Source organism: Lissotriton helveticus, chromosome 9 (assembly GCF_964261635.1).
Source record: "Lissotriton helveticus chromosome 9, aLisHel1.1, whole genome shotgun sequence".
Lineage (NCBI taxonomy): Eukaryota > Metazoa > Chordata > Amphibia > Caudata > Salamandridae > Lissotriton > Lissotriton helveticus.
Window position 1 is genome coordinate 1194931510 of NC_136070.1, and position 25194 is coordinate 1194956703.

At 48.3% G+C, this 25194-nt stretch overlaps 1 protein-coding gene across 1 annotated transcript in view; it reads left to right on the forward strand.

Moving 5' to 3' along the window:
* ITPR1 (inositol 1,4,5-trisphosphate receptor type 1) overlaps positions 1 to 25194 on the forward strand; it is a 1533308-nt gene that overhangs the window by 534593 nt on the left and 973521 nt on the right. Inside the window, exons 8-10 of the mRNA XM_078661662.1 lie at positions 6461 to 6544; positions 6650 to 6796; positions 8038 to 8133. Coding sequence (XP_078517788.1) covers positions 6461 to 6544; positions 6650 to 6796; positions 8038 to 8133 — 327 coding nt within the window. The remainder of the gene's footprint in view (positions 1 to 6460; positions 6545 to 6649; positions 6797 to 8037; positions 8134 to 25194) is intronic.

The following is a 25194-nucleotide window of genomic DNA, read 5'->3' on the forward strand; positions in this document are numbered from 1 at the left end:
GCCCCCACCCCCAAGCGCCTTGAGACCCTCCGGGTGAGTAGCGCGCTATACAAATGCTTTGATTGATTGAGTGTGGGATTGTAGGGGGCATACAGTGTGGTGGGAGTAGAATGCAATGGTGCAGAGTAAAATAGTGCTGTGGCATGCAGTGCCGTAGAGTGCAATGGCAGAGCAGGATAGTGGCGTGCCGTAGCATAGAGTGCAGTGGCGCAGATTAGAATAGGTGAAATGCAGAGCTTTGATACTTTCAAATGAAGTTCTTCTCTTGTTCTCTTTATAGCAGGGCACACTCTTTTGTCTTCTGGCATGGGTTGGCACACAGTTTGGGTGCGTTACACTGCTGTAGGTAATAGTTGATCAAATACATGCGACGTTGATTTATTAGAAGCCTTCGAGTGGGGATTTTATTTTTTCTAGTTTTACATAGTGCGAACTCAACGATCGGATCGCTTTACAGAGCACCAATTGCGTTAGATGGACACATTCATTTTGTTAGGCAAGGGGAGATTGTGATTTGCCCAAAATCACAGGATGTTGAGCGTTTCTGCCAAGACTCTAACCTGGTTCCCTAGCATAGAGGTCGACTGCTCTAGCTGTTGGGCTATATCCTCAGTGAAATTAATTATCTGTTAAATTAATGAAGACAAACGCCATATTAGAAGGGCAATGTATGGCTACAGAGTGACAAATTCGGTATATGAGCAGAAGATTTAATATTTTGGCGAAATTACAGAACCTGTCTTCAACAGACTTGCGGCATATGTTGTCCACTTCGAATTTTGAAATTTCCCTTAAACAGAGCAAGTTCATTAAACTTAAAAAGGATAAGGATCGCTTCACACCGGAAAATGCCTACCCATACACCAGAGTTTATCAATCAAGGAACAATAGCGATAACGATAGTGATCGTTCCGACTGCGGTTCATCAGGATCTAATTCCATCGGTAATCAAAGACAGAAATCCATGAGGGGAAGCCTCAGACGCCCAGGACAACAGTACCCAAGACAACGAGGGTGGAGGGGGTACCAAGCACAACCATTCTATCCCCATTTCCAAAGACCTACCCCCTTTACGCCCTATCACTACGGTCCACCACAACCGGGACCAAATTTTCAACAATGGGCCCCGGATTTTGACAATGGCTTTTTTAACCCTCAGCCTTTTTTAGGGGATTGCCCAGGACCCTGGAAGGGTCGCAACAGGAGAGGCAACAGTCATGTGGCAAGATCCCGAGCAGGGGGACCCCAGAATGAACGCAAGGAGCATGACGGGAGCACTCCCGAGCAACCAATCAACCAGCAAGAAGGGGACCTAGTAGTCAACATTACCCCATGGGAACTTGCAACAATTCAAAGAGCAGTACTGAACAAGGGTCTAGGATTTGTGCCAACCAACAAACTAGACTCTTTCAAACTGCATACTGAAATGCAAGAATTTGTACGAAAAATAAAATTACAATCCTTCTTTAAAGACAAAGAGACCCCAAAAAACACGGACACAGGCCTGAGACCCAAATCCACTTTCACGCCACCAGACAACCAATTACATTCCTTGCCTTCGAGAAGGCCGTGATGAACGACTTAAAAGCACTGAGTTCATCATACCAAGACTGTTTTCACAACACAAGCCGAGCAGAACAAGAGGCAATTCGGGATTTGGCCTCCAAAAAAGAGATAATCATTAAACCCGCCGACAAGGGGGGAGCGATAGTGGTCCAAACAACATCGGCATACGAGCAAGAATGCTCCAGGCTGATGTCTGATGCACGGAATTACAGAATCCTATCAGAGGATCCCACCGAATCACTTAGAATCACAATAGGCGGAATGGTGGAGGAAGCACTTGCACATGACTGGGTGTCGAAAAAAGAAGCAGAATTTCTAATGCAGAAATCACCCAGGACACCATATTTCTGCTGTATTCCAAAAATACATAAGAACCTAGAGAACCCGCCGGGCAGACCCATTGTCTCGGGCATCGGGTCCATCCTGGAACCACTGTCGAAATTTGCAGACGCCTTCCTTCGACCTCTAGTGCAAGCAACGGACACCTACTTCAGAGACACGAAAGCAGTCTTGCAACTGCTAAAAGACCTCCCATTGGACCCAGATACACAACTACTACTAAGTCTCGACGTGGAGAGCCTTTATACCAGCCTCCCACATGATGAAACACTGGCGATCATTGAAGTCCTATACACCACCAATTGGAAATACCAGACGCCGAGAGGAGTAGTGTTGGAGTGTATTGCACTAGCACTGACAAAGAACTTTTTTGAATTTAAAACTACCCTCTATCTCCAGAGCCATGGGACCAGTATGGGAAGCACCTTCGCCCCTAGCCTGGCCGGACTTTATGTCCACCACATGGAAAGCAACAAGATCCTCCATACTCAAAACCCTTTCAGACAGCGTATAATCAGTTGGAAAAGATACATCTATGATGTGCTTGTCATCTGGCAGGGGGACCAAGCATCAGTCACTCAATTTATGGAATGGCTGAACACTCAGAATCAATATCTGAAATTCACTCACTCAGCATCAAACGACTCACTGGTTTTTCTCGACCTTGATATTTATCAGGAAGGCGATATCTTAAAATCGAACTCATTTTAAGCCTACGGCGAGGAACTGCCTACTCGGGTACGACCGCTTTCATCCCCGACATCTACGGGAAAACTTACCTTATGGCCAGTTTCTTCGCCTGAGAAGAAACTGCACGGATGTGGCTGCATACAAATCTCAAGCATCGGACCTCAAAGTGAAGTTGCAAAAGAGACAGTACCCAGAAAATATCATAAATGCCGTCATGAAAAGGGCAAGAAATAATAACAGGGATGCATTACTAGAAGAAAAAATCCAACAAAACCAAGAGCAAAAAAGACCGGTATGTGTGACTACATATAGTACACACTCCAACGAGGTATCCAAGATCGTTAACAGACACTGGCGCATCCTTACATGTGGAGCACTGGATTTGGAGAAACCTATGTTCGCCCATAGAAGAGGGAAAAATCTCAAGGACCTACTCGTACATACTCGACCAAAACAGGACCCACCAGTACCTCTCGCCCAGCACAAAATACAAGGCCACTACCCTTGTGGCAGCTGCCACTTGACTAGAAAAAGCAAGCAGCTTACGTTCAGTAATGGCACTAAGTGGGACCAACGGAAGTTGACTAATTGTAACAGTAAGAACGTAGTGTACATGATTACCTGTCCCTGCGGCCTAGAATATATAGGCATGACCACCAGGGCAGTGAAAATACGTATGAACGAACATAAGAGTAACATACGTTGCAAGAAAAGCACCACCAAAATGGCATCTCATTTTCTGGAAAGACAACACTGTCAATGACATTGCCTGGACCATAATCGAGCAATTGCCATCAGAGGCGGGCCTGTTCGAGAAGGAACAACGGTGGGTATTCCGCTTGGACACCCACACAAAAGGCCTCAACGATGAGATACCGTGGGGACAACTAACATGAAATAATCAAAATCACTAAATAACCCATAACTTCTTTTATAATACCCACAGAACTCTAGTGCATATGGATTACACTCCATAATAAGCATCAGATTATGAGCTACATGTACATTAGATACCTAATGCCTCCCTCAAAATTCCGGAATCCCTTGTACAAATTATCATTTATATGGCACCATCATGATCGAGACATTCTCCATCTATTTTTGGTGATTATACAACTATAATCACCATAAAGGCCACTGTGCATGCGCAACAGCGTGGACACTGCGAATCCGGCGAGGAACGAGCGGTGGAACCTCCGGACAGCGCATGTGCGGGACGTGTCCCGTCTACACGCATGCGCTGGGAACGGGGCCATTGTATAGCGGCTTCAAACTCCGGCACAACCCCAATTTGAGCATGCGCGTGATACGGAGCTGCCTCACGCAGGTGTATCACTTCTACAAACCCCGGTGAAACCCATACATGGGCATTTCCGCTCTAGCAACTACCAATTAAGCAAACAATTGCCAATTAAAAGGGGTATAAAACAGCAAGCGATACCGACAGACCTCGCACTCTCAACGGAGCCAGGTACGGGGCAGTCAGGAAGCATTCTCTTCCAGGACTCGTGAGTATACTTACAACGGTAACTAGACTGAGCATCCTGCAACTATGTAAGTACTTGCAAAATCTAAAACCTTGCATCAATTACAGGCAGCGAACCAGCACGAGGACCCCTGTTACCAGAGGCTCATTTGGCATTTTTATTGAATCTAAACAGTGTTTTTCTTCCATGTTTTCTTCCTGGTAACCCCTCACCACAGTAAACTATATCCTTGACCCTGTTACAACACCAAAAGGCGATCCCAAGGGACAACCAGCCTTACCATGAAGTGTGTTTATTTTTTAGAGTGTGTGCTTTATGTTGAGTGTTTGTGTCCTGTCTGTAATCTTTTTCACGCCAGGCACGATTTACTAGTAGCATGACATTCTTTGTCTATGAAATCGAGCCCGCACATATTGATCTATTTTTCCCACAGGTCACTGTACCTAGGGTTGCTAAGGAGTGGACCAACAGAAAATATTTTTTGTCCCCTTCCTTTGCAGGTCAGCTGAATAGCGACAATCAAGCCGACTTTGTAGGTACATTGCATAACCTACATCATATCTCACTTTTTGTAAATAAAACACTTTTCAAAGAGTAGAGAAACGTGAGTAAGGTGGGTATTTGTGTACCCTGTCCTGAAGGAGTTCAGACTCTGAAACATGTTGACACACACACACACACAGGAGGTGATGCACATTATCTTGCATCTTACACCTCCGTTCTGTCACCTCTTTTAACAGTGCCAGCCCGGGGGCCCATTAAAATTATTTTTGCGCCTACCCCACGAGCCAGGCACTTTTTAAACATCACTCGTCGATAACCTCACCACTCACGCACATAAAACTAAAACCCTCACATACACCTCACATAGTCATCAAGGAAGTGCTCTCATGTAGTCGTAGGTCGCAGCACGCCGCATCCCGTAGAGGGGTGCGAAGACCCCAATGATTAAGCATGACACCAAGGGTCCTTTTGGTGTGTGAGGGGTACTATACCACCATTGGGTGCTCCCAACCACTGTAGGGAAGCCCTGTTTCATTAGTGGATTCCTTTTGTTTATTCATATATTACCAGGGAGAACTAATCCACCTTCAATTCTCTCTTCCCCCACCTTTGTTATTACAGTCCACTTAAGTAAGTCACGAGAGCTGCAGCCTTCTCCCCTTTCTTATAAATCCACCTACATTTTACCCCACAATTCTAGAGAAGTACGGGATTTGTTAATGGCATTGTGAGGCATGTTCTGTGATCTTTGTTGCCATTCCACCTACACTGACACATGTTAAAATAGTTATTGTCCTCCTCGCTTCTACCACTAGATGGTTTATGAGGAAGAAAGTTTCTTTTTTTATGTAAATATATACGATCAGTTTTTATTGTTTGGTTAATAAAACGCTTACGATCAGCCTCTACCCCGAGTTAATCCAAGCTCTTGATTCAGAAAGTTTGTGAGAATAAAGACCATAAAAGATTTATGGATACTAACCTAGGTAATAAGATTTGCTCTTCAAATGTCATGGAACATGGTGTATGCCAGAACAAATTGTTTAGTTTACTATTTCCATTCTACGTAATCTCATCGGACTTCTAGCTGCAGAGTGAACTATGCTAGTTCAACTTTAGGAGTTTTGAATCCATTAACCACATTATTCCTTTAGTTTCAGTCCTTTAATATGTCAATCGTTTTCACTGACCTTTGTTCTACAGTTTTCTGATATCGGGAACACTTAATATCTACCTCTTCATGTAACTCCTATCATTTCGGACAGAGCCTAAAATCACAAGTGAGAGCCAGAGTTAGCATATTGTAGTTCTTGTCTAGGTTAACCGTGATTAGGTTCTCAGTTCTGTCTGCAAACAGATTTTATTTCAGTTCTACCCACAATTATGTACAGGGTTTCTTTATGGAGTCTGGCAAATGGGTTCCTCTAGGATTGGTATAATAACTTTATTTTTAAATAACTTGAGTTTTGAGGGCTGTCCTTGATCACGTCAATAGTTTTAAATCCATAAGCTTACTATGAGCTCATTGATCCTCAAGCTGCGAAGTGGTCTGGGAGCCCTCTTACCTACTGCATCTATTTTCTGACTTTTCCTCAACCCAGCTAGTGCTCCTCAAGGGGTAGTCTTAGTTCAGTAGCAGGTACCAAACGGTTTTACCAATCAGGGTAACTTCTTCCAGATAACCGTATCCCTCTTGTGCATCGCTCTGAAAGGATGCTGCTGTTATAGCGCAAAACAGAGGTTGAGAAGCAACGGACCCTGAAGTCTGTGGAGCTTAAACTTGCTGTTCCTTTGGTCTGTAAGATTCCAGACTCGATTTTGCTGAATGATGCATTTCTCCTTTGTATTCTGACATTTTTGTTGGTTCCCTGCAGGTGAATTCTGTAAACTGCAATACCAGCTGGAAAATAGTTCTGTTCATGAAGTGGAGTGACAACAAAGATGACATCCTCAAGGGGGTAAAGTGTGTTTAGTGTCTTATTCTACCCACTGTTCCTTTCAACCCTATTCCCAGTTTCCCAAGCCGTCGTAATGTCCGTCTCAATTGTCCCCCTTTCTTCTAGGGTGATGTAGTACGACTCTTCCACGCTGAGCAGGAGAAGTTCCTTACCTGTGACGAGCACCGCAAGACACAGCACGTCTTCTTAAGAACTACTGGGCGCCAGTCCGCAACCTCTGCGACCAGCTCCAAGGCGCTATGGGAGGTGGAGGTACAGACATTCACCGCTTATGGAGACTGCATGTCGGCCATTTCCCCAAACTACAAGCTCCAGTATCAAGTGCTGCAAAAGAATTGCGATTCTTGATTTTCATGCAGCCGACTCCCACCTTGTGCAGGTGATGGGTACTTAGTACACATTGCACCCCCACCCCACATTTGACCACCGTCCAAACCCTTAAAGATGTAGCAGGTCATGTTTGCTCCCATTATTTTCAGAGCAGGATTGCAGTAAAATATATATTTTTGCCCTTGCAGTTGGTATCCTGAAGTGCGTCAGGGCTGTTCCTCATTCTTTGCCTTTGACTGTAGAATAGTTTTTTTTTTTTTGCTTTTATAACCACGCTTGTTAATTCTCATCATGACCCTAGAATCTGAGCTGGAATGCGAACCCTGCTATGCTTTCCTTCAGCTTCTGCAGAAGTTAATTATGGGGAGAAAGGGAGGCGGGTGCTAAAAACTCCAAACTGCAGATTTTCCTTTCAGTCATGTGTATTTTTAAAACTGGTGATAATTACTATGTTTCTCCTTTTGTACTCTTGTGCAACATTTAATTTTCCAATCTTCACTTGAGGTGTGTATTTGCATTTTGAGTGTGATACTGATTGTGTTCCCAGCATCATGCTGTGGAAGGCTTTAGACCTTGCTTAGCCATGGGGGTTGCTACACAGGTAGGGCATTTCCATCTATGTAGCTGTATATTGTGCTACTGTAAAAGCCTACTTGTCACCTGTCATGTTTCGGAGCACAGCCTGTTCTTCATTCTTTGAGCTGCAAGTTTCACAGGCTGATGCACGATTGAAGAGCTCTCAGGCTGTATCTTTTATCGATCACATCTCTTGGCATCAGCGATTTGTATATAATGTTCTAGTTAAGCTAAAGCATGCATGAGATTCAGTAACTGCCAGCCTGTCTGTGCCTTAGGACAATGTTTAGTATATAGGCCGTCATGAGGAAAAGGACTGGTTTCAGTAACCATGGCTCTGCCTGCAAATCACTACACACCGCGTTAATGATGTTAGCCTAGCAAAGGCCAGCAGCTGGTGCACACCAGTTAGGTTTTAGGATATGATCCAGTCTTGTAGTGCCTCCTTAGATTGTCTCTTTAAACATGACATTTAATGTTAGCATATTCTGTTAGAAATTCAGGGATGAAAATGTTTACAGACTGTAGGTTAGTGTTGTGGCTATTCTGCTGTTCTGAATGGGTTCTTGTCTTGCATCTGTCAACAGGTGGTACAGCACGACCCATGTCGCGGTGGGGCAGGATACTGGAATAGCCTGTTCCGATTTAAGCATCTTGCTACTGGACATTACCTGGCAGCTGAGGTAAGTGCACAGGACAGATCATACCATGGATAAAGAACTGGAGTAGTAGGTGTCTTCAGCAGCAAGACAGATCCTCAGTGACCTGTGGAAAATGATTCTAATTTTGCTGCTCAAAAGTGTAATTTTTAATTTGTTGAATGTTGGTTTCTCAAAGGTCTATGATACACATCTCAAGGCTGTCGGCTTTGTTGTTTAGTGCGGCTATAAAATCCCTTGAGCACATGATTGATCTAGAATATATCTTGAAGTGTTTGTTTGCCTGCTGCAGAGTGAGCCACGTTGAGCATGGTCAGTGTGCAGATGGGCTCTCTGTTGGATTTTCCTGTTAGTGTGCTGTACAAAGCAGTATCTCATTTCTGTGGCTCAGGGGTTGTGTCTGACTGAAATATTTCAACTTCCTGGGAGTATTCCCCCCCCATGCGGACATCAAGCACAAATGTGATTCTAAACTCAAGCACAGTCCTCCAGGGTGCGGCTTAAAAGCATTGATTATTTGCCCTAACAGGAATAGTGACAAAGAATGGATTAGTCCGGTTTTGCCTTATTTCTGTTCTGTTGGGGGAGTCCCCCTTTTTGTGCATTTGCGTAGGCCGTGCAAGTCATTGTGTATTTGCAATAGCTGATGCATTTATTTCAGTTATCTTACTGCAATGCACAATGCACTTATTGTCTGTATTGATATTATGCTTTCATTTCATATATTCACTTGAGTAGATGGTGCTTAATAGAAAGTAGAATACGTTTAGGCATGAACACGAGTGTACAATGGGCTTCATGGTATTTCATAATTACATCACAATCACTATTTGTATTTTGAATGGTAGTACATTATTTGATTATGCTATATCTATGATTTTAGTAATTTCTGCTATTTTTTATTTCTGAATTGAAATTGTATTGAAATAAAGCCTTTTAAAAAATGTGGAATTCTTCTGAATGTACACTTCCCTGTGATTAAAGTCTATCGAGACCCATGGCAACAAATACGCCTTGCCGTGTCTGGCATGTGCCCGATGTGCATCAACTCCAGGTAAGTTGAGGGTGATCAGGGAGTCACAACGGGTCTGTGCTTTTAAGCCGTAACTGTTGATTCAAACCAGTTTTTGAAAAAGGGTTTACCAGGTTGTTTAGTCATGCATCGCTTGCATTCATGGGAAGGAGCAGACGTTTAAAGATCTAGAACAGATTGTTGGGTCGGCTGCTCCTGACCAGTACTCCCCTAATTGGTGTTAACGCTGTGACCTCAGATTAAAACAGTAAAAGGAGTTCTGTTAAAAGGTGAAACATGACTTGAAGGATAATGTTCCCAAAATTGGGTCTGTGGGAATTAATTGACTACTCACTACTTGGCAGTTTTAGTCCACATTCATCAGAAGAACAAGGCGGGCTGACCCAAAGAAGTTAACACGTATTATCAGCAGAACTGTCTGTATATCTTTCCTGCTCATAGAGCATGGAAAGTCAAGGATGCACTAGGATATGGCTAAGATGCAGGGTTTCCCCACGCCAGATAAAAAGCTGAGGCAGTAAGTACTTTCACATACAACAATAACTGCACAAACACACTTTCTGCATTCTAGCCATGTGATAACCATTATCTTATTTCCACCAGCAGCAGTGGTACAGAGATGGGTCATTAGAAAATAATGGGGTAAACCAGACGACCTGTGTACAATGTGATACCGAAAACAAGGTGGTCCTAATGGTCCTACTTTTGTCAAAGAAAATAAATCTAAAACAATATTAGACATACTACCCATTGGGTTGGTCAAAATACGAGCGAGACCAGTATGAATACCAGAGAACAAAGGACAACAAAGGACAACACTTTGTTAGAGAAACAGATTAACATTTTATATACATACATTGAAACATGAGTTTTAAAAAGTTTTGAAAAGTTGCTCAAAAGAGGTGCATAGAAAAGTGTTTTGAAAGTGCTAATGTGTGAAGGAAAACCAATTATATTTTTCAGATGAACACTGACTGATATAACTTCAGTGTAGATATATATATTCTTAAAGACCGTTTTTTTGGGGGGAGGGAGGGGTTAGTGATCATAGATTCTGAATTCACTGTCCTGGAAGGAGCTGCATAAATCAGTGCAGGCCTAGGGGTTTGAATATGTTGATGATGCAACACCAACAGATGCGGGGGTTTTGTGAGGACTGCAGCGTCCTGCATGATAAGATGCAAACTGTGATTAATTAGTATGTTGCTTCCACTTTGAATACACTTAGCTTCAACTTTGAATCCACTTAGTTAGAACATATTATTCATTGACTAACACCACTGTGGTGAATTACCATTCAGGAGCATTAGGAATTAAAGACCCCTGGCCCCATGTAGGGTCTGAACATTATCATGTTGGGGAGCGCAGTATTGCACCCAACCATAGGTTGCCTTACCCTGTCTAATCCTGATGAAGACCCTCATGCTGGCTTAATCAACCTTCTACGCAGTTGTTGGGTCGGGACGTCAACATTTTTAAACCCCTAGACCTGGATTGATTTATGCAGGCTGTCTCCCGCCTCGTCATGGTTTCTGGAGTTGTACAAGCTTCTTTACAATCAGAGAAGGAACATTTTTGCTGAAATGGCTCTTATTTGAAATCACAAAGAGGGTGGGAGGAAAGCAGAAATTTAGGCTTTCTTGACTTAATGCGTCACACCTACCCTCGGATGCTTTTGCAGCTCCTTCACTCTTCTCTGCCTTCTGTTCATCAAGATACCCATCTTTAGGTTTCGCCTCACCGAAAGCTGCGCAGCAGACTTTCGCGCGGGGCGAAATCTTTTGAGTTACAGTATGGATGTTTGTCCCGCCTCTGTCTTCCATTGGCTAGCTCCATAAATGGAGGCTAGCCATTGGAAGAGAGAGGCGTCCGTCATTCTTCGAGGCGACTCGTGGGCGTTCCGGCGTTTTTTTTTTCTCATCCAGCCCCTTTGACAACGTCATTGCGGCGGTGGGCGGTGTTTTTTTCTTTTTTTTTCTTTTAGAGGTTTGTTTTGGGCATTTCGTTAAAGATGGCGCCCGGTGGAGAGTGATTTCAGCCCCTGCTTTGTATCCTGGCCTCCTTCAACCCCTTCATACACGCGGGACCGGGGACAAAGGTGCATAGGGGATTGGAGCTGAGACCGCTACTGTCAGCGGTGGATGCGGGCAGAGAGGTTATTTGCGGGATCTGGCGGCTTTCGGATCGGGCTTACACAATCCGTCGCAGAGCATACACCGACCCACCCACAGATTGTGAAGTCCTGAAAGAGGAAATCTGCATCAATAACCTACTTCCTATTTTCTTTTTTTTCTGCCATATGCCTCCCCTCCCGCTGTCCGTGTGCCCGTTCCCGCCTGGTGTCATATTTGCGTACCTGCCCTATAAATCCTTTTGCACTGGGCCGTTTCATTGCCCGCCCAGGTAACCTACAGAGACAATATCTGGGCCTACTGGTTTGTCTGATCGCTGCCCTTCTCCGGTAGCTTTAAGGCTCTTGTTGCCAAATGGCGGCTTCTAAATCCGAGAAGGTGAAAATGGCTGATCGTTATGACATGTTGGAGCAGTGGACCACCCAGGAGGCCAGAATGAGGGAGAATGATTTAAGTTCTTTAGCTCGTAGGTTTCAACAGGAGTGGACATCCTTGGTGTCCATAGCTTAGGTCCCTTGCTCTTTATCTCAAATGTGTTCCTCGCCAACCTAATGCCTTCTATCAATAGCTTTGCTCAATCCCCGTTACTCTATTGTGTAACTATCAGCTGACCGTTCAGTGTTGCACAGGAAAGGACAAGATGCTTGGCAGTCAGGTTAATTTTGTTGTGGAAATTCAGTCACCAGGTGACTTGTGCAAGACAACAGACAATTTTAGGGCACAGTTTTTTAAAAGTTTTGGAAAATGGCATAGTACCCAGTGTGTCGTGGGCCCTAGTGCAAGGAAGGAGTGGACCCCGCTGGCAGCAGTTTCAACGGTGAAAGATAGGGTTAATCAGGGTTGAATGCACCCTCTCCCCCCACCCACCCCCCAGTCCAGGTGTCACTGCACCTGGTACACAATTGGAAGCTACGTCTTTGGCTTTGGATAAAAGCCACCTTTTTTCCCACCGTGTCTGGAGACAAACTTTCCGTGGCCGCAGGATCTGGCACCGTCCAATGCATCTCAAAATATTTGCACTTAATAGAACATTGGGTGCTGCTCGCTGTCAGCTGGAGAGTCACACAAACAAGACCCCAGGGGTTCATATTTTATTTCCCTGCACACTAAACTCACTAAGGAGCTGTGCTTGCTTCCCTGCCCACTGACTGTGCTTGCTTCCCTGCCCCCTCGCTGTGCTTGCTTCCCTGCCCCCTCGCTGTGCTCGCTTCCCTGCCCCCTCGCTGTGCTCGCTTCCCTGCCCCCTCGCTGTGCTCGCTTCCCTGCCCCCTCGCTGTGCTTGCTTCCCTGCCCCCTCGCTGTGCTTGCTTCCCTGCCCCCTCGCTGTGCTTGCTTCCCTGCCCCCTCGCTGTGCTTGCTTCCCTGCCCCCTCGCTGTGCTTGCTTCCCTGCCCCCTCGCTGTGCTTGCTTCCCTGCCCCCTCGCTGTGCTTGCTTCCCTGCCCCCTCGCTGTGCTTGCTTCCCTGCCCCCTCGCTGTGCTTGCTTCCCTGCCCCCTCGCTGTGCTTGCTTCCCTGCCCCCTCGCTGTGCTTGCTTCCCTGCCCCCTCGCTGTGCTTGCTTCCCTGCCCCCTCGCTGTGCTTGCTTCCCTGCCCCCTCGCTGTGCTTGCTTCCCTGCCCCCTCGCTGTGCTTGCTTCCCTGCCCCCTCGCTGTGCTTGCTTCCCTGAATGTGTGTGTGGCTCTGGGTGGGTGTGTGTGGCTCTGGGTGTGGCTCTGGGTGTGGCTCTGGGTGTGGCTCTGGGTGTGGCTCTGGGTGTGGCTCTGGGTGTGGGTCTGGGTGTGGGTCTGGGTGTGGGTCTGGGTGTGGGTCTGGGTGTGGGTCTGGGTGTGGGTCTGGGTGTGGGTCTGGGTCTTTGTCTGTCTGTCTGTGTGTGGGTCTGGGTCTTTGTCTGTCTGTGTGTGGGTCTGGGTGTGTGTGGGGCTCTGTTGGTGTGTGTGGGTCTGTGTGTTTTTGTGTGGCATTTGCCAGAGATTAAACTATTGCCATTGTAAATGACAATGCCATTTATTTATCTGTTTTTAAAACCAACACATTAATACAAATTTTGTCATTTACAATGCCAATAGCTCAAACTTTTCAAAAGGCGAAACCATTGCATTGTAAATGCTTGTTTACCTTTGTCTTTGGCCAGAGGAGCAAATCTCTCTTGAGGATGTTCTATTTCAGAGACCTTCACCGTGGTGGTGTTTGAGACTAATGTTGAGGAAGCTACACTAGAAGGACTCCTATCACAAGGCCGGGAATCTCCACGTGCATATCTGCTTATTGCAACCCAATTTTATTCTGAGAAAAGTGTTCACTCCTTTCCAATGGTAACTCTAATGGGCCGCTCCTGAAGCACTTGACCTGTTGTGGATAATTGCTTTCTGGTCCCAAAAAGGTCCACACTGATGGATTGTATGTGGCAGCGGGCTCCACTGATGTGACCAGACATTATTTCTGTCCCCAGGGGGAAGGCAGAGTGAGGGGTTTACGAATGTGCCAGACGTTTAGAAATCCAGCAGTTATGTTAACATTTTTTATTATGGATTGTCTGTCTCCCTCAAGACTGTTGGACTCCATTGAAGGAGCCATAGGACAGACTGATGTGACTGATCCAATGCTGTGGCGGGTCAGCGAATGTGCATTTCATGTCCTCGGGCTGTCCAACTATGGCTTAGCAAACTGTGCCAAGTAGAACTGGGTAGTGTGGGCAATCAGTCACAAGAAGGTTGTAGAGAGGACACGAGTTCAGAGCTGAAGTTCAGCAACAGATGCAGACACTGTCCAGCCCAGTGCTTATCTTATTTACTATGATCTCACGGCAAAACTAAATATTAAGCAGTTCAATCGCACTGAAATACAGGCTTACAATCGAAGTCCTTTTTATCCGTGAGGTGCTAACCACCCTTTCCAACTCTCTGAGCTGTGGTCGAGAGCCCATGAGTGCAGTCTCCCAACACACAAAGATCATAGGCAAAGATTAGGCATAGGTGTGCAGAATTAAGTCAGTGGGGCAGACCTACGTAGCAGCATTCAAACTTTGGCAGCAATGTAATTTCACTTCTGACGTCTGCAGCAGCTCCACCAGTCTCAATCTCACCACTTATTTCCTGGTGACCCGGTGGTACTTGGGTTTTAAAAATGCTGCTCACCTGGGAACAGCTAAGACTGGGGGTGCCTTCACGTCACTCCTGGCTTCGCACTCTGTAGTAGCCTTCTCTGGGTGTTCCTCACCAGCCAGCCAAGTCTGCTTTCCTTCTCTCAGCAGGCAGGCTTCTAGGCACTTTAGGCCGACCGTCTGCTTTTTCAGTAATGAGTGCAGAATTCAGTAATGTTCCCTTACATCTGGCAGACTGCCAGTTATACCCCAAACCGGATTACAACACAACTCTTCAAGTATTCTGCAGAGTACCCCATTCCGCGGTCAAGATGAACTTAGAACTAAAGCAAAGTAAGGTGGTTGGCATGGGAAACATCCTTTAGAACGAAACTTTTACAACGCAGGTTTTACAACGAAAACCATTGCAACGCATTGCGCTGGGGGGCGCTCTAGGATAGGGAATAGATTTAATTTACTATCCAACACCTTCCCTACTATCCACGGGGACTGGAGTTGGAATAGTAAATTAAACTATTCACTTTCCAGCACCCCAAAGCGCTATGCGTTTTAACAGCATGCGTTGTAAAAACTGCGTTGTGACTGAATGCGTGGTAAAAGCATGCGTTGTAGTGTCGTACATCCGGTTGGCATCCCACTCATTCCCGCATTTTTCAGACCATGTAGATCCCCTTTATAAGGTTTCTCATCGGTTATTTCTTATTTTTTTTCTCCTTCTAATGCAATTTTCAGGCTGATTCTTGGTGGAAGGTGATGGCTCTCACAGCAGGTGTAAATGGGCCTGGCTCTAAATAGGAGTATTCAAAACGAAGGCTTAAAGAAGTGCCATATCTACAACTGACTGTCATCCGGCTCATTGAAGCAGAGAAGTCAAAAGGGCAAGCTGTTACTAGAAACCTTTTCAATTTGAACAAAGTGCAGTCCACTTTGAAAATCTACCAAATGGCAGTGTTCAGGAAGAAGTAATCATTGCATTTCTAAAGCAAGCCCTGGCCTCCACCCTCCCTAGGAGCAGTGTTAGGATCACCAGTATACACCTATGTGACTGCAGGAAAGAGACGTCCACTGTCTGGGGCCCCCTGGTACTCGGACACTCTTAAAAAGGAAAAGTCTAAGAGTAGAGTTTTGGAGAGGAGATGGAGGAAGTCAAAGAGGAAGCAAGATGCATTGCAATACTGGAAATCACACAGACTACCTAAATAGCTGTAAAACAGCAAGGAGGATACACCTGGGTGCACGCATTACTGAGGCCAAAAATTCATCCAGGGAAATGTATAGGTTATTGAAGGAATTTACAAACCAAAGGTGAACAATGCGGCACCCCCCCCACAAGAATTGTGAAGACTTAGCCATGCACTTCACAAACAAGATGGACCTGATTTCAGTCCTTTGAGACAGCTATGGTGGAACAAGGAGAGGAAGACGCTCGTAAACAACCTCTGCTGGAAGAGGATTCCCCTCAGATTTGACTCCTTGCCGCTACGACCTGTATTCAAGTTGGAGCCCTACTAAGCCGTGTCCACCTTCTGACCCTGTGCCACCAGCAGTAATGTCAATACTCAGCCCGATCCTAGCAGACGCACTTTCTAAAACCTATAACATCTCGCTGGAGACAGCCATATTTCCAACTGAATGGAAAGGAGCACGGGTTAAGCCACTCTTAAAGAAGGCGTCGGCGGATCCGTCCAAGCTGCAGAACTATAGGCCAATATCGCTCCTCCCCTGTTGTGCGAAGGTTCTGGAAACTCTAGTGAACAAACAACTGTCCCAATATTTGGAACAAAACCACCTCCTGGATCCCTCTCAGTCTGGATTTCGTGCATCCCATAGTACAGAGGCTGCACTGGTAGAAGTAATGGATACCATCAGGATGACATTAGACTGAGGCAGGTCAGTAATCCTCGTCGTCCTCGATCTGTCAGCAGCATTTGACACCATTTCCCATCGGTTGCTGCTAGACGGATTGAGGGGGATTGGGGTGAGCGGTAAAGCTCTTGAGTGGATCCAAAGCTTTCTATCGGGACGTAGACAGAGTATCCAGCTGGGGACCTTCTTATCTCAGACAATGGGGATGGATAGGGGTGTTCTGCATGGTTCAGTATTGAGCCCTACTTTGTTTAACGCCTATGTGACACCCCTGGCAGATATCAGAGGCCACGGGTTCGAGACCATCTCCTATGCGGACGATACGCTGCTAATTGTCTCCATTGAGGAAGATATTACATCAACTCAACGGAAATTTAGAAGCTGCATGTCCAGTATTGCCGTCTGGATGAGGATGAATTTTTTACAACTTAATTCCTCAAATACGGAAATTCTGCTTTTTGGGAATGCTGAGACAATCTGGTCCCCCGAGTGGTGGCCACCCGAGCTGGGCGAGCCCCGCCACCCAGGAGGTGGGCTAAGAATCTGGGCGTTAGGATTGATGATGAATTATCTATGGAGGAACAGGTCAAGAGTGTCCAGGAACGTGCTTCAGCACAATGAGGATGCTTAGGAAAATCTTCCCCTGGATTCCTTTGTCAGCAATGAAAACCCTCATCCAGTCACTCTTGGTGAGTCGGCTGGATTACGGCAACTCGCTGCTGGTGGGTGCCCGTGAGGACCTACTAATGCGTCTACAGGTAGTGCAGAACACTGCAGCCGGCCTCGCCTTAAACAAGCCGCCACAAACCCCATCAGCCCCTTTGTTGAACCAGCTGCACTGGCTCCCGGTGAGGAAACAAGCTATCTTTAAGATGCTCTGTGTGGCCTTTAAATCACTACAGGGGAAAGGGCCTGTGTACCTTAGAAATAAATTCAGGTGGTATCAACCGGCACGACAACTAAGATCTAGTAATGCCAACCTTCTGTGCATTCAGAAAATACAGAGTAAGAAGGGGTGGTAGAGCCTTTTGCCACTTGGTCCCTAGATACTGGAACAAACTGCCATTAAATATCAGGTCCTGTAGCGGTTTACCCAGCTTTAAGAAACTTTTGACAACATGGTGGTTTTAGGCGTTTCTGCCCTACATATCTTCTCCCTTAGCGCCGAGAGATCCCCAAGGGGATGATTCGCCTGCGCTTAAATTCTCAAATTCAGACGGAAGGGGGTGGGCGGGGGGGTAGGGGGTGGGGCGGTAGTGGCTGTAGTGCCCTAACAATGCCAGCCGAAAAGTCTGCCGAGGGTGGTTTCACAGTGATGGTGGCCGGCGGGTCCACTGCTAGGGTGGGGGGGTGGGGTGGAATGGGGGTTTGATCTACCAATGCATGCTGAATTGTTGATGTTACACTATGGAGCATTGTCCTTTCTGTATCACTATCCTACTGCTGCTGACTACTGTGCGAATGTATGGAGCCTGTTTATGTAATAAAAAGATGTTTTAAAAAAAAAAAAGAAATTTTCAAATTCAAACTGTTCTCATCCTCCATCTTGTGCCATGTCAATGCTGAGGCATCCACGATGGACCCCACTTCCTTCAGTACTCAGTCACACACATATAGCATATAGTATCTGAAAGAGACACTTTAGTGATAGATTCCTTACCTTAGAATATCCCCAGGCGTCAGACTGGATCCGGAATTTTTTGCGTAGCAGTACCCTTGCGCGTCGGTAGGCGTCGTCTGCGGCTCTGTGTCCGTCGTCGGCGTCGTGAGCGCCGTGATGACGTTGTCGGAGTACTTAGACGCCGCCTCCGCGTGCTGACGTCGGTTCTTCTTTTTTCCGCGCCAGCAGCGCAGATCCGGAAAAAGTGGTACCTTAGTCTTTTTTGACTAAACTTTTTTGATCTCTTTTGATCATTCTTTTTCGAGTTTTCGACTCCGAACGGTGCCGGGAGGGATGCCAGGTTTTAAGCCCTGTGAGGATTGCGACCGACTGATGTAGGTCACCGACCCTCACCGTCAGTGTCTCCACTGTCTCTGCGTCGACCACGACGTCAAGACCTGTTCCGACTGCCAGGCCCTGAATTCGAAAGCTAGGCGGGAGCGGTCCCGCAAGCGACTCGAACTCCGGCAGTCTGCCCAGTTGGTCCCGTTCCGAACGGAGGTCGAGGGACCGGTTGCGGGAGCGGAGCCATCGTAGCTCCGGGAGTCTACATCACTCCTCAGGGTCGAAGTCGTCGGGTAAGCACAAGAAGTCGAAGAGACGTCATCGCTCTTCCGACTCCCCCGACGCGGCCGGGGGTTCAGGTGGCACCGCCCACGCGGCTCCGTCGAGTTGCAGGCGTCTCGTCCGGCCCCATACCCTCTGGTCCCTGGGCTGCGCGTGACGCCGGAGGAGATCGAGCGGTTCCTCATGGCCATGAGGTCCCTCTCTTCTCCGACGGGCTCCGCGGCGCCTTCGGGCCCAGCAGACCCGTCTGGGGGCCCTAGCGGGTCGGGGGCTCCAGCCCCGACGCCATTGGGTGCTCCGACCCCGACGCCGTCAGGTGCTTCGGGCCCGGCGCCGCAGGCCCCCACTGGGTCCGGTTCCGGGTCGTCACCGGTGAACCGAACGACCTCCCCGGCGCCGGTGCCTCAGGTGTCACCCCCGGCGCAGTCTTCGGACGACGCCGTCCCTGATGCTTCCCTCGATCCGGCGCCGCTTCAGACGCCGTTCAGAGAGTTCATCTTTCATGAGCCGGCCCCATCATTTGACACCCATGAGTACCAGGAGATGGGTGATGAGGAGGATTGGGAGGGGTCTGAGGACCCTCTGACACGGGAGTGTCAGTCCCTGGAGGACTGGACAGGTGGACTTGGGGATACCAGCGGTCTGGACACTTCGCCAGACACTGGTTTTGTCTCGCCTCTTACCGTGGCGGGGGCTACTTACAGTGTGGTGCTGACGCGGGCGGCCAAGGCCTTGGGCCTTGAACTCTCCGTCGCGGCCGTGAGGACTAACCTCCTCACTGAGGTCCTTCAACCGCAGTCAAGCTCGGATGAGCCTCTGCTGCCGTTTAATGTGCCTTGTCCGACGTTCTTTTGGGCAGTTGGTCCAAGCCCGCTACAGGTTCACCTGTAGATAGGAACGTGGCCAGACGCCACCGCCTGGCCCCGGGCAACCCTAGTTTCCTGTCCACCCACCCCACAGAGCCTGGTGATTCAGGCCTCCAATTCCCAGACCGTGTTCCCGTCTGCTCCGCCTGACTGGGAATCCAAGAGGAATGAGCAATACGGCAAGAAGGTATTCTCCTCCCTAAGTCTGGGACTGCGGTCTTCCAACACCGCCTGCCTCTTGGGCCGCTACACCCACTCCCTGTGGGACACGGTCGCAGAAGTGCTGCCAGAATGCCCGTTGGAGGTACGGGCTAAACTCTGCCAAGCCATTGTGGAAGGCCGAGATGCGGCACGTTATTCTATTCGGTGTGGACTGGATACCACCGACTCACTGGGCAGAGCGATGGCAACGACGGTGGCGATTCGTCGCCACGCCTGGTTGAGGTCCGCCAACTTCTCGGCTGATGTCCAGAACACACTCATGGACATGCAGTTTGATGGCCGTCGCCTTTTTGGCGACAAGACAGACCATGCGCTTTAGCGCTTTAAGGACTCCAAGGCTATGGCCAAGTCCTTGGGCCTTTCGGCCCCGCGCCAGCAAACGGGTGCCTTTCGCTCCTTTCGTGGCCAAGGAAGGGGTGTACCCACACGTGCTGCAAGCCACGTACCGCAGAGTAATGCCCAACCCTTTGGCGGCTGTGGAAACCGCCGTGGCGGCGGTCGGGGACAACGGCGAGGACAGTCCACACCTTCCCCCACAGCATCTGCCTCGAAACCCTCCTACTCAGTCCTTTCAGGCCAATGTGTCGCCAGTGTGGGGCAGGGTTCGCCATCACCTCCTTCACTGGCGCACTGTCACATCGGACAGGTGGGTGCTGCAAATTGTCCGAAGGGGCTACTCCCTCCCCTTCGAGGCGACTCCTCCAGCCATGCCACTGTAGAACCACCGTGTATCGGGGGATCATTTGTGACTTCTGCAGGAGGAAGTTACGGCCCTCTTGGCCAAGGGGGCCATCGAGCGCTTTCCTGGGCCGGAAGTAGGGTGTGGTTGCTACTACCACTACTTTCTGGTACCCAAGAAGGGCAAAGGGGGCCTACGCCATATCTTGGACCTAAGGAACGTCAACGGCTTCCTCCGGAAGGAGAAGTTCAAAATGCTGACACTGGCTCAGGTCTTAGCTGCCCTAGACCCAGGAGACTGGATGGTAGCGTTGGACTTGCAGGACGCTTATTTCCACATCCCCGTCCTGCCGGCCCACTGGCGCTACCTGCGGTGCACGGTTGGCCACAGGCACTTTCAGTTTACCGTGCTCCCCTTCGGCCTTACCAGCGCCCCACGGGTGTTCACAAAGGTGATGGCGGTGGTCGCAGCTCATCTGCGCAGGTTAGGGGTTTCAGTCTTCCCCTACCTCGACAACTGGTTGTTGAAGGCGGGCTCGCCCCAGACAGTCGTCTGCCGCCTCCAGACGACGGCAGAACTCCTGCACCACCTGGGGTTCTCCATCAATGTGCCGAAGTCACACCTGTGCCCCTCTCAGAAGCTCCTCTTCATCGGAGCGGTTCTGGACTCAGCGCAGTTTCGGGTTTATCCGCCCAAACAGCGGGTTCGGGATATTCAGGCTCTGATTCCACTCTTTCAGCCTTTATCCCGGGTCTCGGTCAGGCTGACGCTGCGGCTTCTGGGGCTGATGGCCTCCTGCATCCTTCTGGTGCATCACGCACGGTGGCAGATGAGGGCTCTGCAGTGGGACCTGAAGTTTCAGTGAGCCCAGCATCAGGGCAACCTCTCCGACCATATCCTGATCTCGGAGGGCACTGCGAGACAGCTGCAGTGATGGCTCATGGACCGCGATTGGGTCAGCGGCAGATCCCTCTCACTTCCCCAACCGGAGCACGTAGTTGTGATGGACGCGTCCCTCCAGGGCTGGGGAGGCCACATGGGAGCGGAGATCACAGGCCTCTGGTCTCCGGCGGAGTCCCGGCTCCATATCAACCTTTTGGAGCTGCGGGCGATTCGTCTAGCACTGAAGGCATTCCTCCCCTCTGTCCGGGGGAGTGTAGTGCAGGTGTTCACGGACAACACCACCGCCATGTGGTACTGCAACAAACAGGGCGGGGTGGGGTCGTGGACCCTTTGCCAGGAGGCTCTGCGCCTCTGGCAGTGGCTGGAACATCAGGGCGTGACCCTGGTGGTTCAACACCTGGCAGGTTCTCTGAACGCCAGGGCGGACTAACTCAATCGGTGCATGATGGATCTCGAATGGCGTCTGAACTCTGACGTGGCACAAGGCCTCTTTCAGCAGTGGAGAGAGCCTTGGTTAGATCTATTCGCCACAGAAGAGAACGCGCAATGTCATCAGTTCTGCGCGTTGGACTTTCCAAGGCGGCACTCGCTCGGAGACGCTTTTCGTCGCGAGTGGAGTTGCGGTCTGTTGTAAGCCTTTCCGCCTATACCACTTCTGCACAGAGTGCTGAAGATGATCAAGCGCGACCGGGCCCAAGTCATCCTTGTGGCTCAGGACTGGGCACGAAGGTACTGGTATCCAGAGCTAATCAGTATGTCAGTCGATCCCCCGGTTCGTCTGCCTCTTCAGGAGGACCTTCTGTCGCAGCAGCAGGGGACGGTCCTCCACCCGAACCTGTCTAGTCTCCACCTCCATGCTTGCAGATTGAGCGGCGACAGTTGAGGCCATTTGACTTGCCTCCTGAAGTCTGTAATGTCATTAAGGCAGCCAGGCGTCCCTCCTCAAAATCGGTATACGCCTGCAGGTGGAATAGATTTGTGGCATGGTGCACAGCAAAGGCTGTGGATCCACTTTCTTCCCCTCTTTCTGAGGTTCTTCTCTTCCTTCTTTTTCTTGCCCAGCAGGGCTCTGCTCTGGGCACTGTCAAGGGCTACCTTTCTGCCCTTTCAGCCTTTCTAAGGTTGCCTGATCAACCTTCTTTGTTCAAGTCCCCTATTGTAAATCGTTTTCTGAAGGGCATCACACACACGTTCCCTCCTGTTCCGTTTGTGATGCCTCAGTGGGACTTGAACCTTGTTCTTACATTTCTGATGTGCGCTCCCTTTGAGCCACTTCACAACTGCCCTCTCCGCCTTCTTACTCTGAAGATTGCTTTCCTGGTTGCCATCACCTCTGCCAGGAGAGTGAGTGAGCTCCAGGCTCTTTCCTCTAAACCCCCTTTCCTTTCTGTCCATCCGGACAAGGTTGTGTTGCGGACTAGGCCGTCTTTCCTGCCCAAGGTGGTCAAGGCCTTCCACATCGGGCAATCCATCACTTTGCCCACCTTCTTTCCGCCTCCGCATCCCTCGAAAGAGGAAGAGAGGCTCCACCGTCTGGACCCAAAACGTGCGCTCTCATTCTATCTGGATCGCACACGCCAGTTCCGGGTGGATGACCAACTCTTTGTTGGTTACGTGGGCGCTAAGAAGGGAAAGGCGGTGCACAAGCGGACCATCTCTCGGTGGATCATCTTGTGTATCCAGGCATGTTCCTCCTTGGCTAAAAAGGAGCCCCCTGTTGGATTGCGGGCTCATTCCACTTGGGCCACGGCGACTAAAACTGCCCTTGGCCGGGGAGTGCCCTTGCAGGAAATTTGCCAGGCAGCTACGTGGGCCTCGCTGCACAAGTTTGCAAGACACTATTGCCTGGACAGTCTGGTCCGGAGAGATGGCTTCTTTGGCCGTTCCGTCCTCCAGGACCTTCTGTTGTGATTATTGGTTTGCAGACCCACCACCCGGGTTGGTATTGCTGGGGTATCTATTCTAAGGTAAGGAATCTATCACTAACGTCTTTCAGATGCACAAGTTACTACTTGTGTAACAAAATATCTGTAAGAGACATTAGTATTAGATTCCTTACCGACACACCCATCCTCCTCGTTCTGCGAACCGATATCTAGGGTTAAGGTCATCCCCTTCAGGGCCCTAGTTTCAATGGCACCAGTGTTGGTTTTTAACATGGCTCAGCGCTTCTGGCGCGGGAAAGCTGTGTCTAAGAACGGACGTCAGCACGCGGAGGCGGCGTCTAAGTACGACGACGTCATCACGGCGCCGACGACGGACGCGGAGCCGCAGACGACGCCTACCGATGCGCAAGGGGACTGCTACGCAAAAATTTCCGGATCCAGTCTGACGCCTGGGGATATTCTAAGGTAAGGAATCTATCACTAACTAATGTCTCTTACAGATATAACGTTACACAAGTAGTAACTTGTGCTATTATTCCACGCTGGTATTGTATGCGGACTGTAAATATACACACACATTAAATGCACTTTTTTTTGGTTTCAAATAACTGCAAAACTTTACACAAAAGGGGTCAGTAGCATGCTTCCGCTGACATAGACAAAAAGGCCTAGTCACACTGAGTAACAAAACCGAGCGTACAGTCCCACCACCTCTGTGAGGCACCAAAGGCATTGACAGTAGTCAGCCCCACCATGAAGGTGCGCTTGGTGTCCCCCTTTTATCAGAACAAGTTTCGGACTTCACATTTTCATGCACATAACTCTACAGGCATGCTAGATTAGCATGACTTGAGGGCCAAATTAATGTGGATACCAGTTTTGCAAGTAGTCGGGCACTTGGATTAGGGTACACACCTCTTTACGATGCAGGCTCATTCCCAAAAGGGATCAATGCTTGATCAAATTGGGACACCTGATTGTGCTCCTAAGGTTCTAAAATTCTAAAGCGGATTTCAGATTTCCTGCCTACATATTTGCACAGGAGTATGACATCTGATCAATTAGCATGGTTGGTTTTCACTTTGATGTGTAAAGCATATGCTTTGACATCTGTGGCAACTCGTTTTGGAGTATTGGATAAGTATAAAGGCACTTTTTATTAAAGCAATTGTTGGTCTGCAACTGTGTCTTTTGCGGAACCCATATTTTACTGGATAGAAACAATTTAATGATTTGTCCTTGAAGGCACTAGGGTCGTGGATGTTTGAGATATTTTACTACTAAAAAAGCAGTTCGCTTGCAGGCACCAGGGCCGTGATTTGAATGGTGCAGCAGATGCGGTGAGTGGCACGGGGCCACAAGCTCTAGCAAATCTACTAATCACCTATTGCTATAGTTTGCTACTAAACAAGCAGTCACAATTGCAGTTACCTTGCAGGCACAAGGGTCCTGATTTGAATGCTGCAGTAGGTGCTTTGGCACAGTGGCCACAAGGTTTGGTAACCCACTGAACACAGATCATTGCTATATTGTACTGCTAAACAAGTAGTCACTAGTGGCATTACCTTACAGGGGCTAGGGCCATGATTTGAATGGTGCAGCAGGTGCAGGGGCCCAATGGTGTAGGAAACACACTGAACACCAATTATTGCTAGATTCATACTAAACAAGCAGTCAGTGTTTTTTTTGTTTGGGCGCTTTTGTAATCATTGCACCCAAATTAACTCCTAGCCTAAAGCATCACTGTAATAAAAGATGTGACTTATTGGACTTTTTTCTCTACCTACAACTCGTTACGTTCTAAGCATTTATATGGCACATTTTCACAGTTTATGTATGGTCCTAAAAGGCTTCTGAATCTGGACACCTTGCACCTGCTCGCAAGTGCATTCTCCATTCTGTAACATTAGCACTTCAGCCGTTGGAAACCCTAAATAAATACTTATTACTTAACCATATGGCATTCTATACCAAGCTTTGGCAAAGCCAATAGGTCTTGCCTATGCGAGATCTATTATTTTTGTCAATGTTTTTAGCCATATTATACAGCAACGCTAATTTCAGTGCAGCATAAAGGAATATAAAAAAGCACTATAATGCGGACAGCGGTGGCTGTCATACAGTTTATTTACATTACTTTCAGACATTTGCAACATAGCTAAAAAAAATTT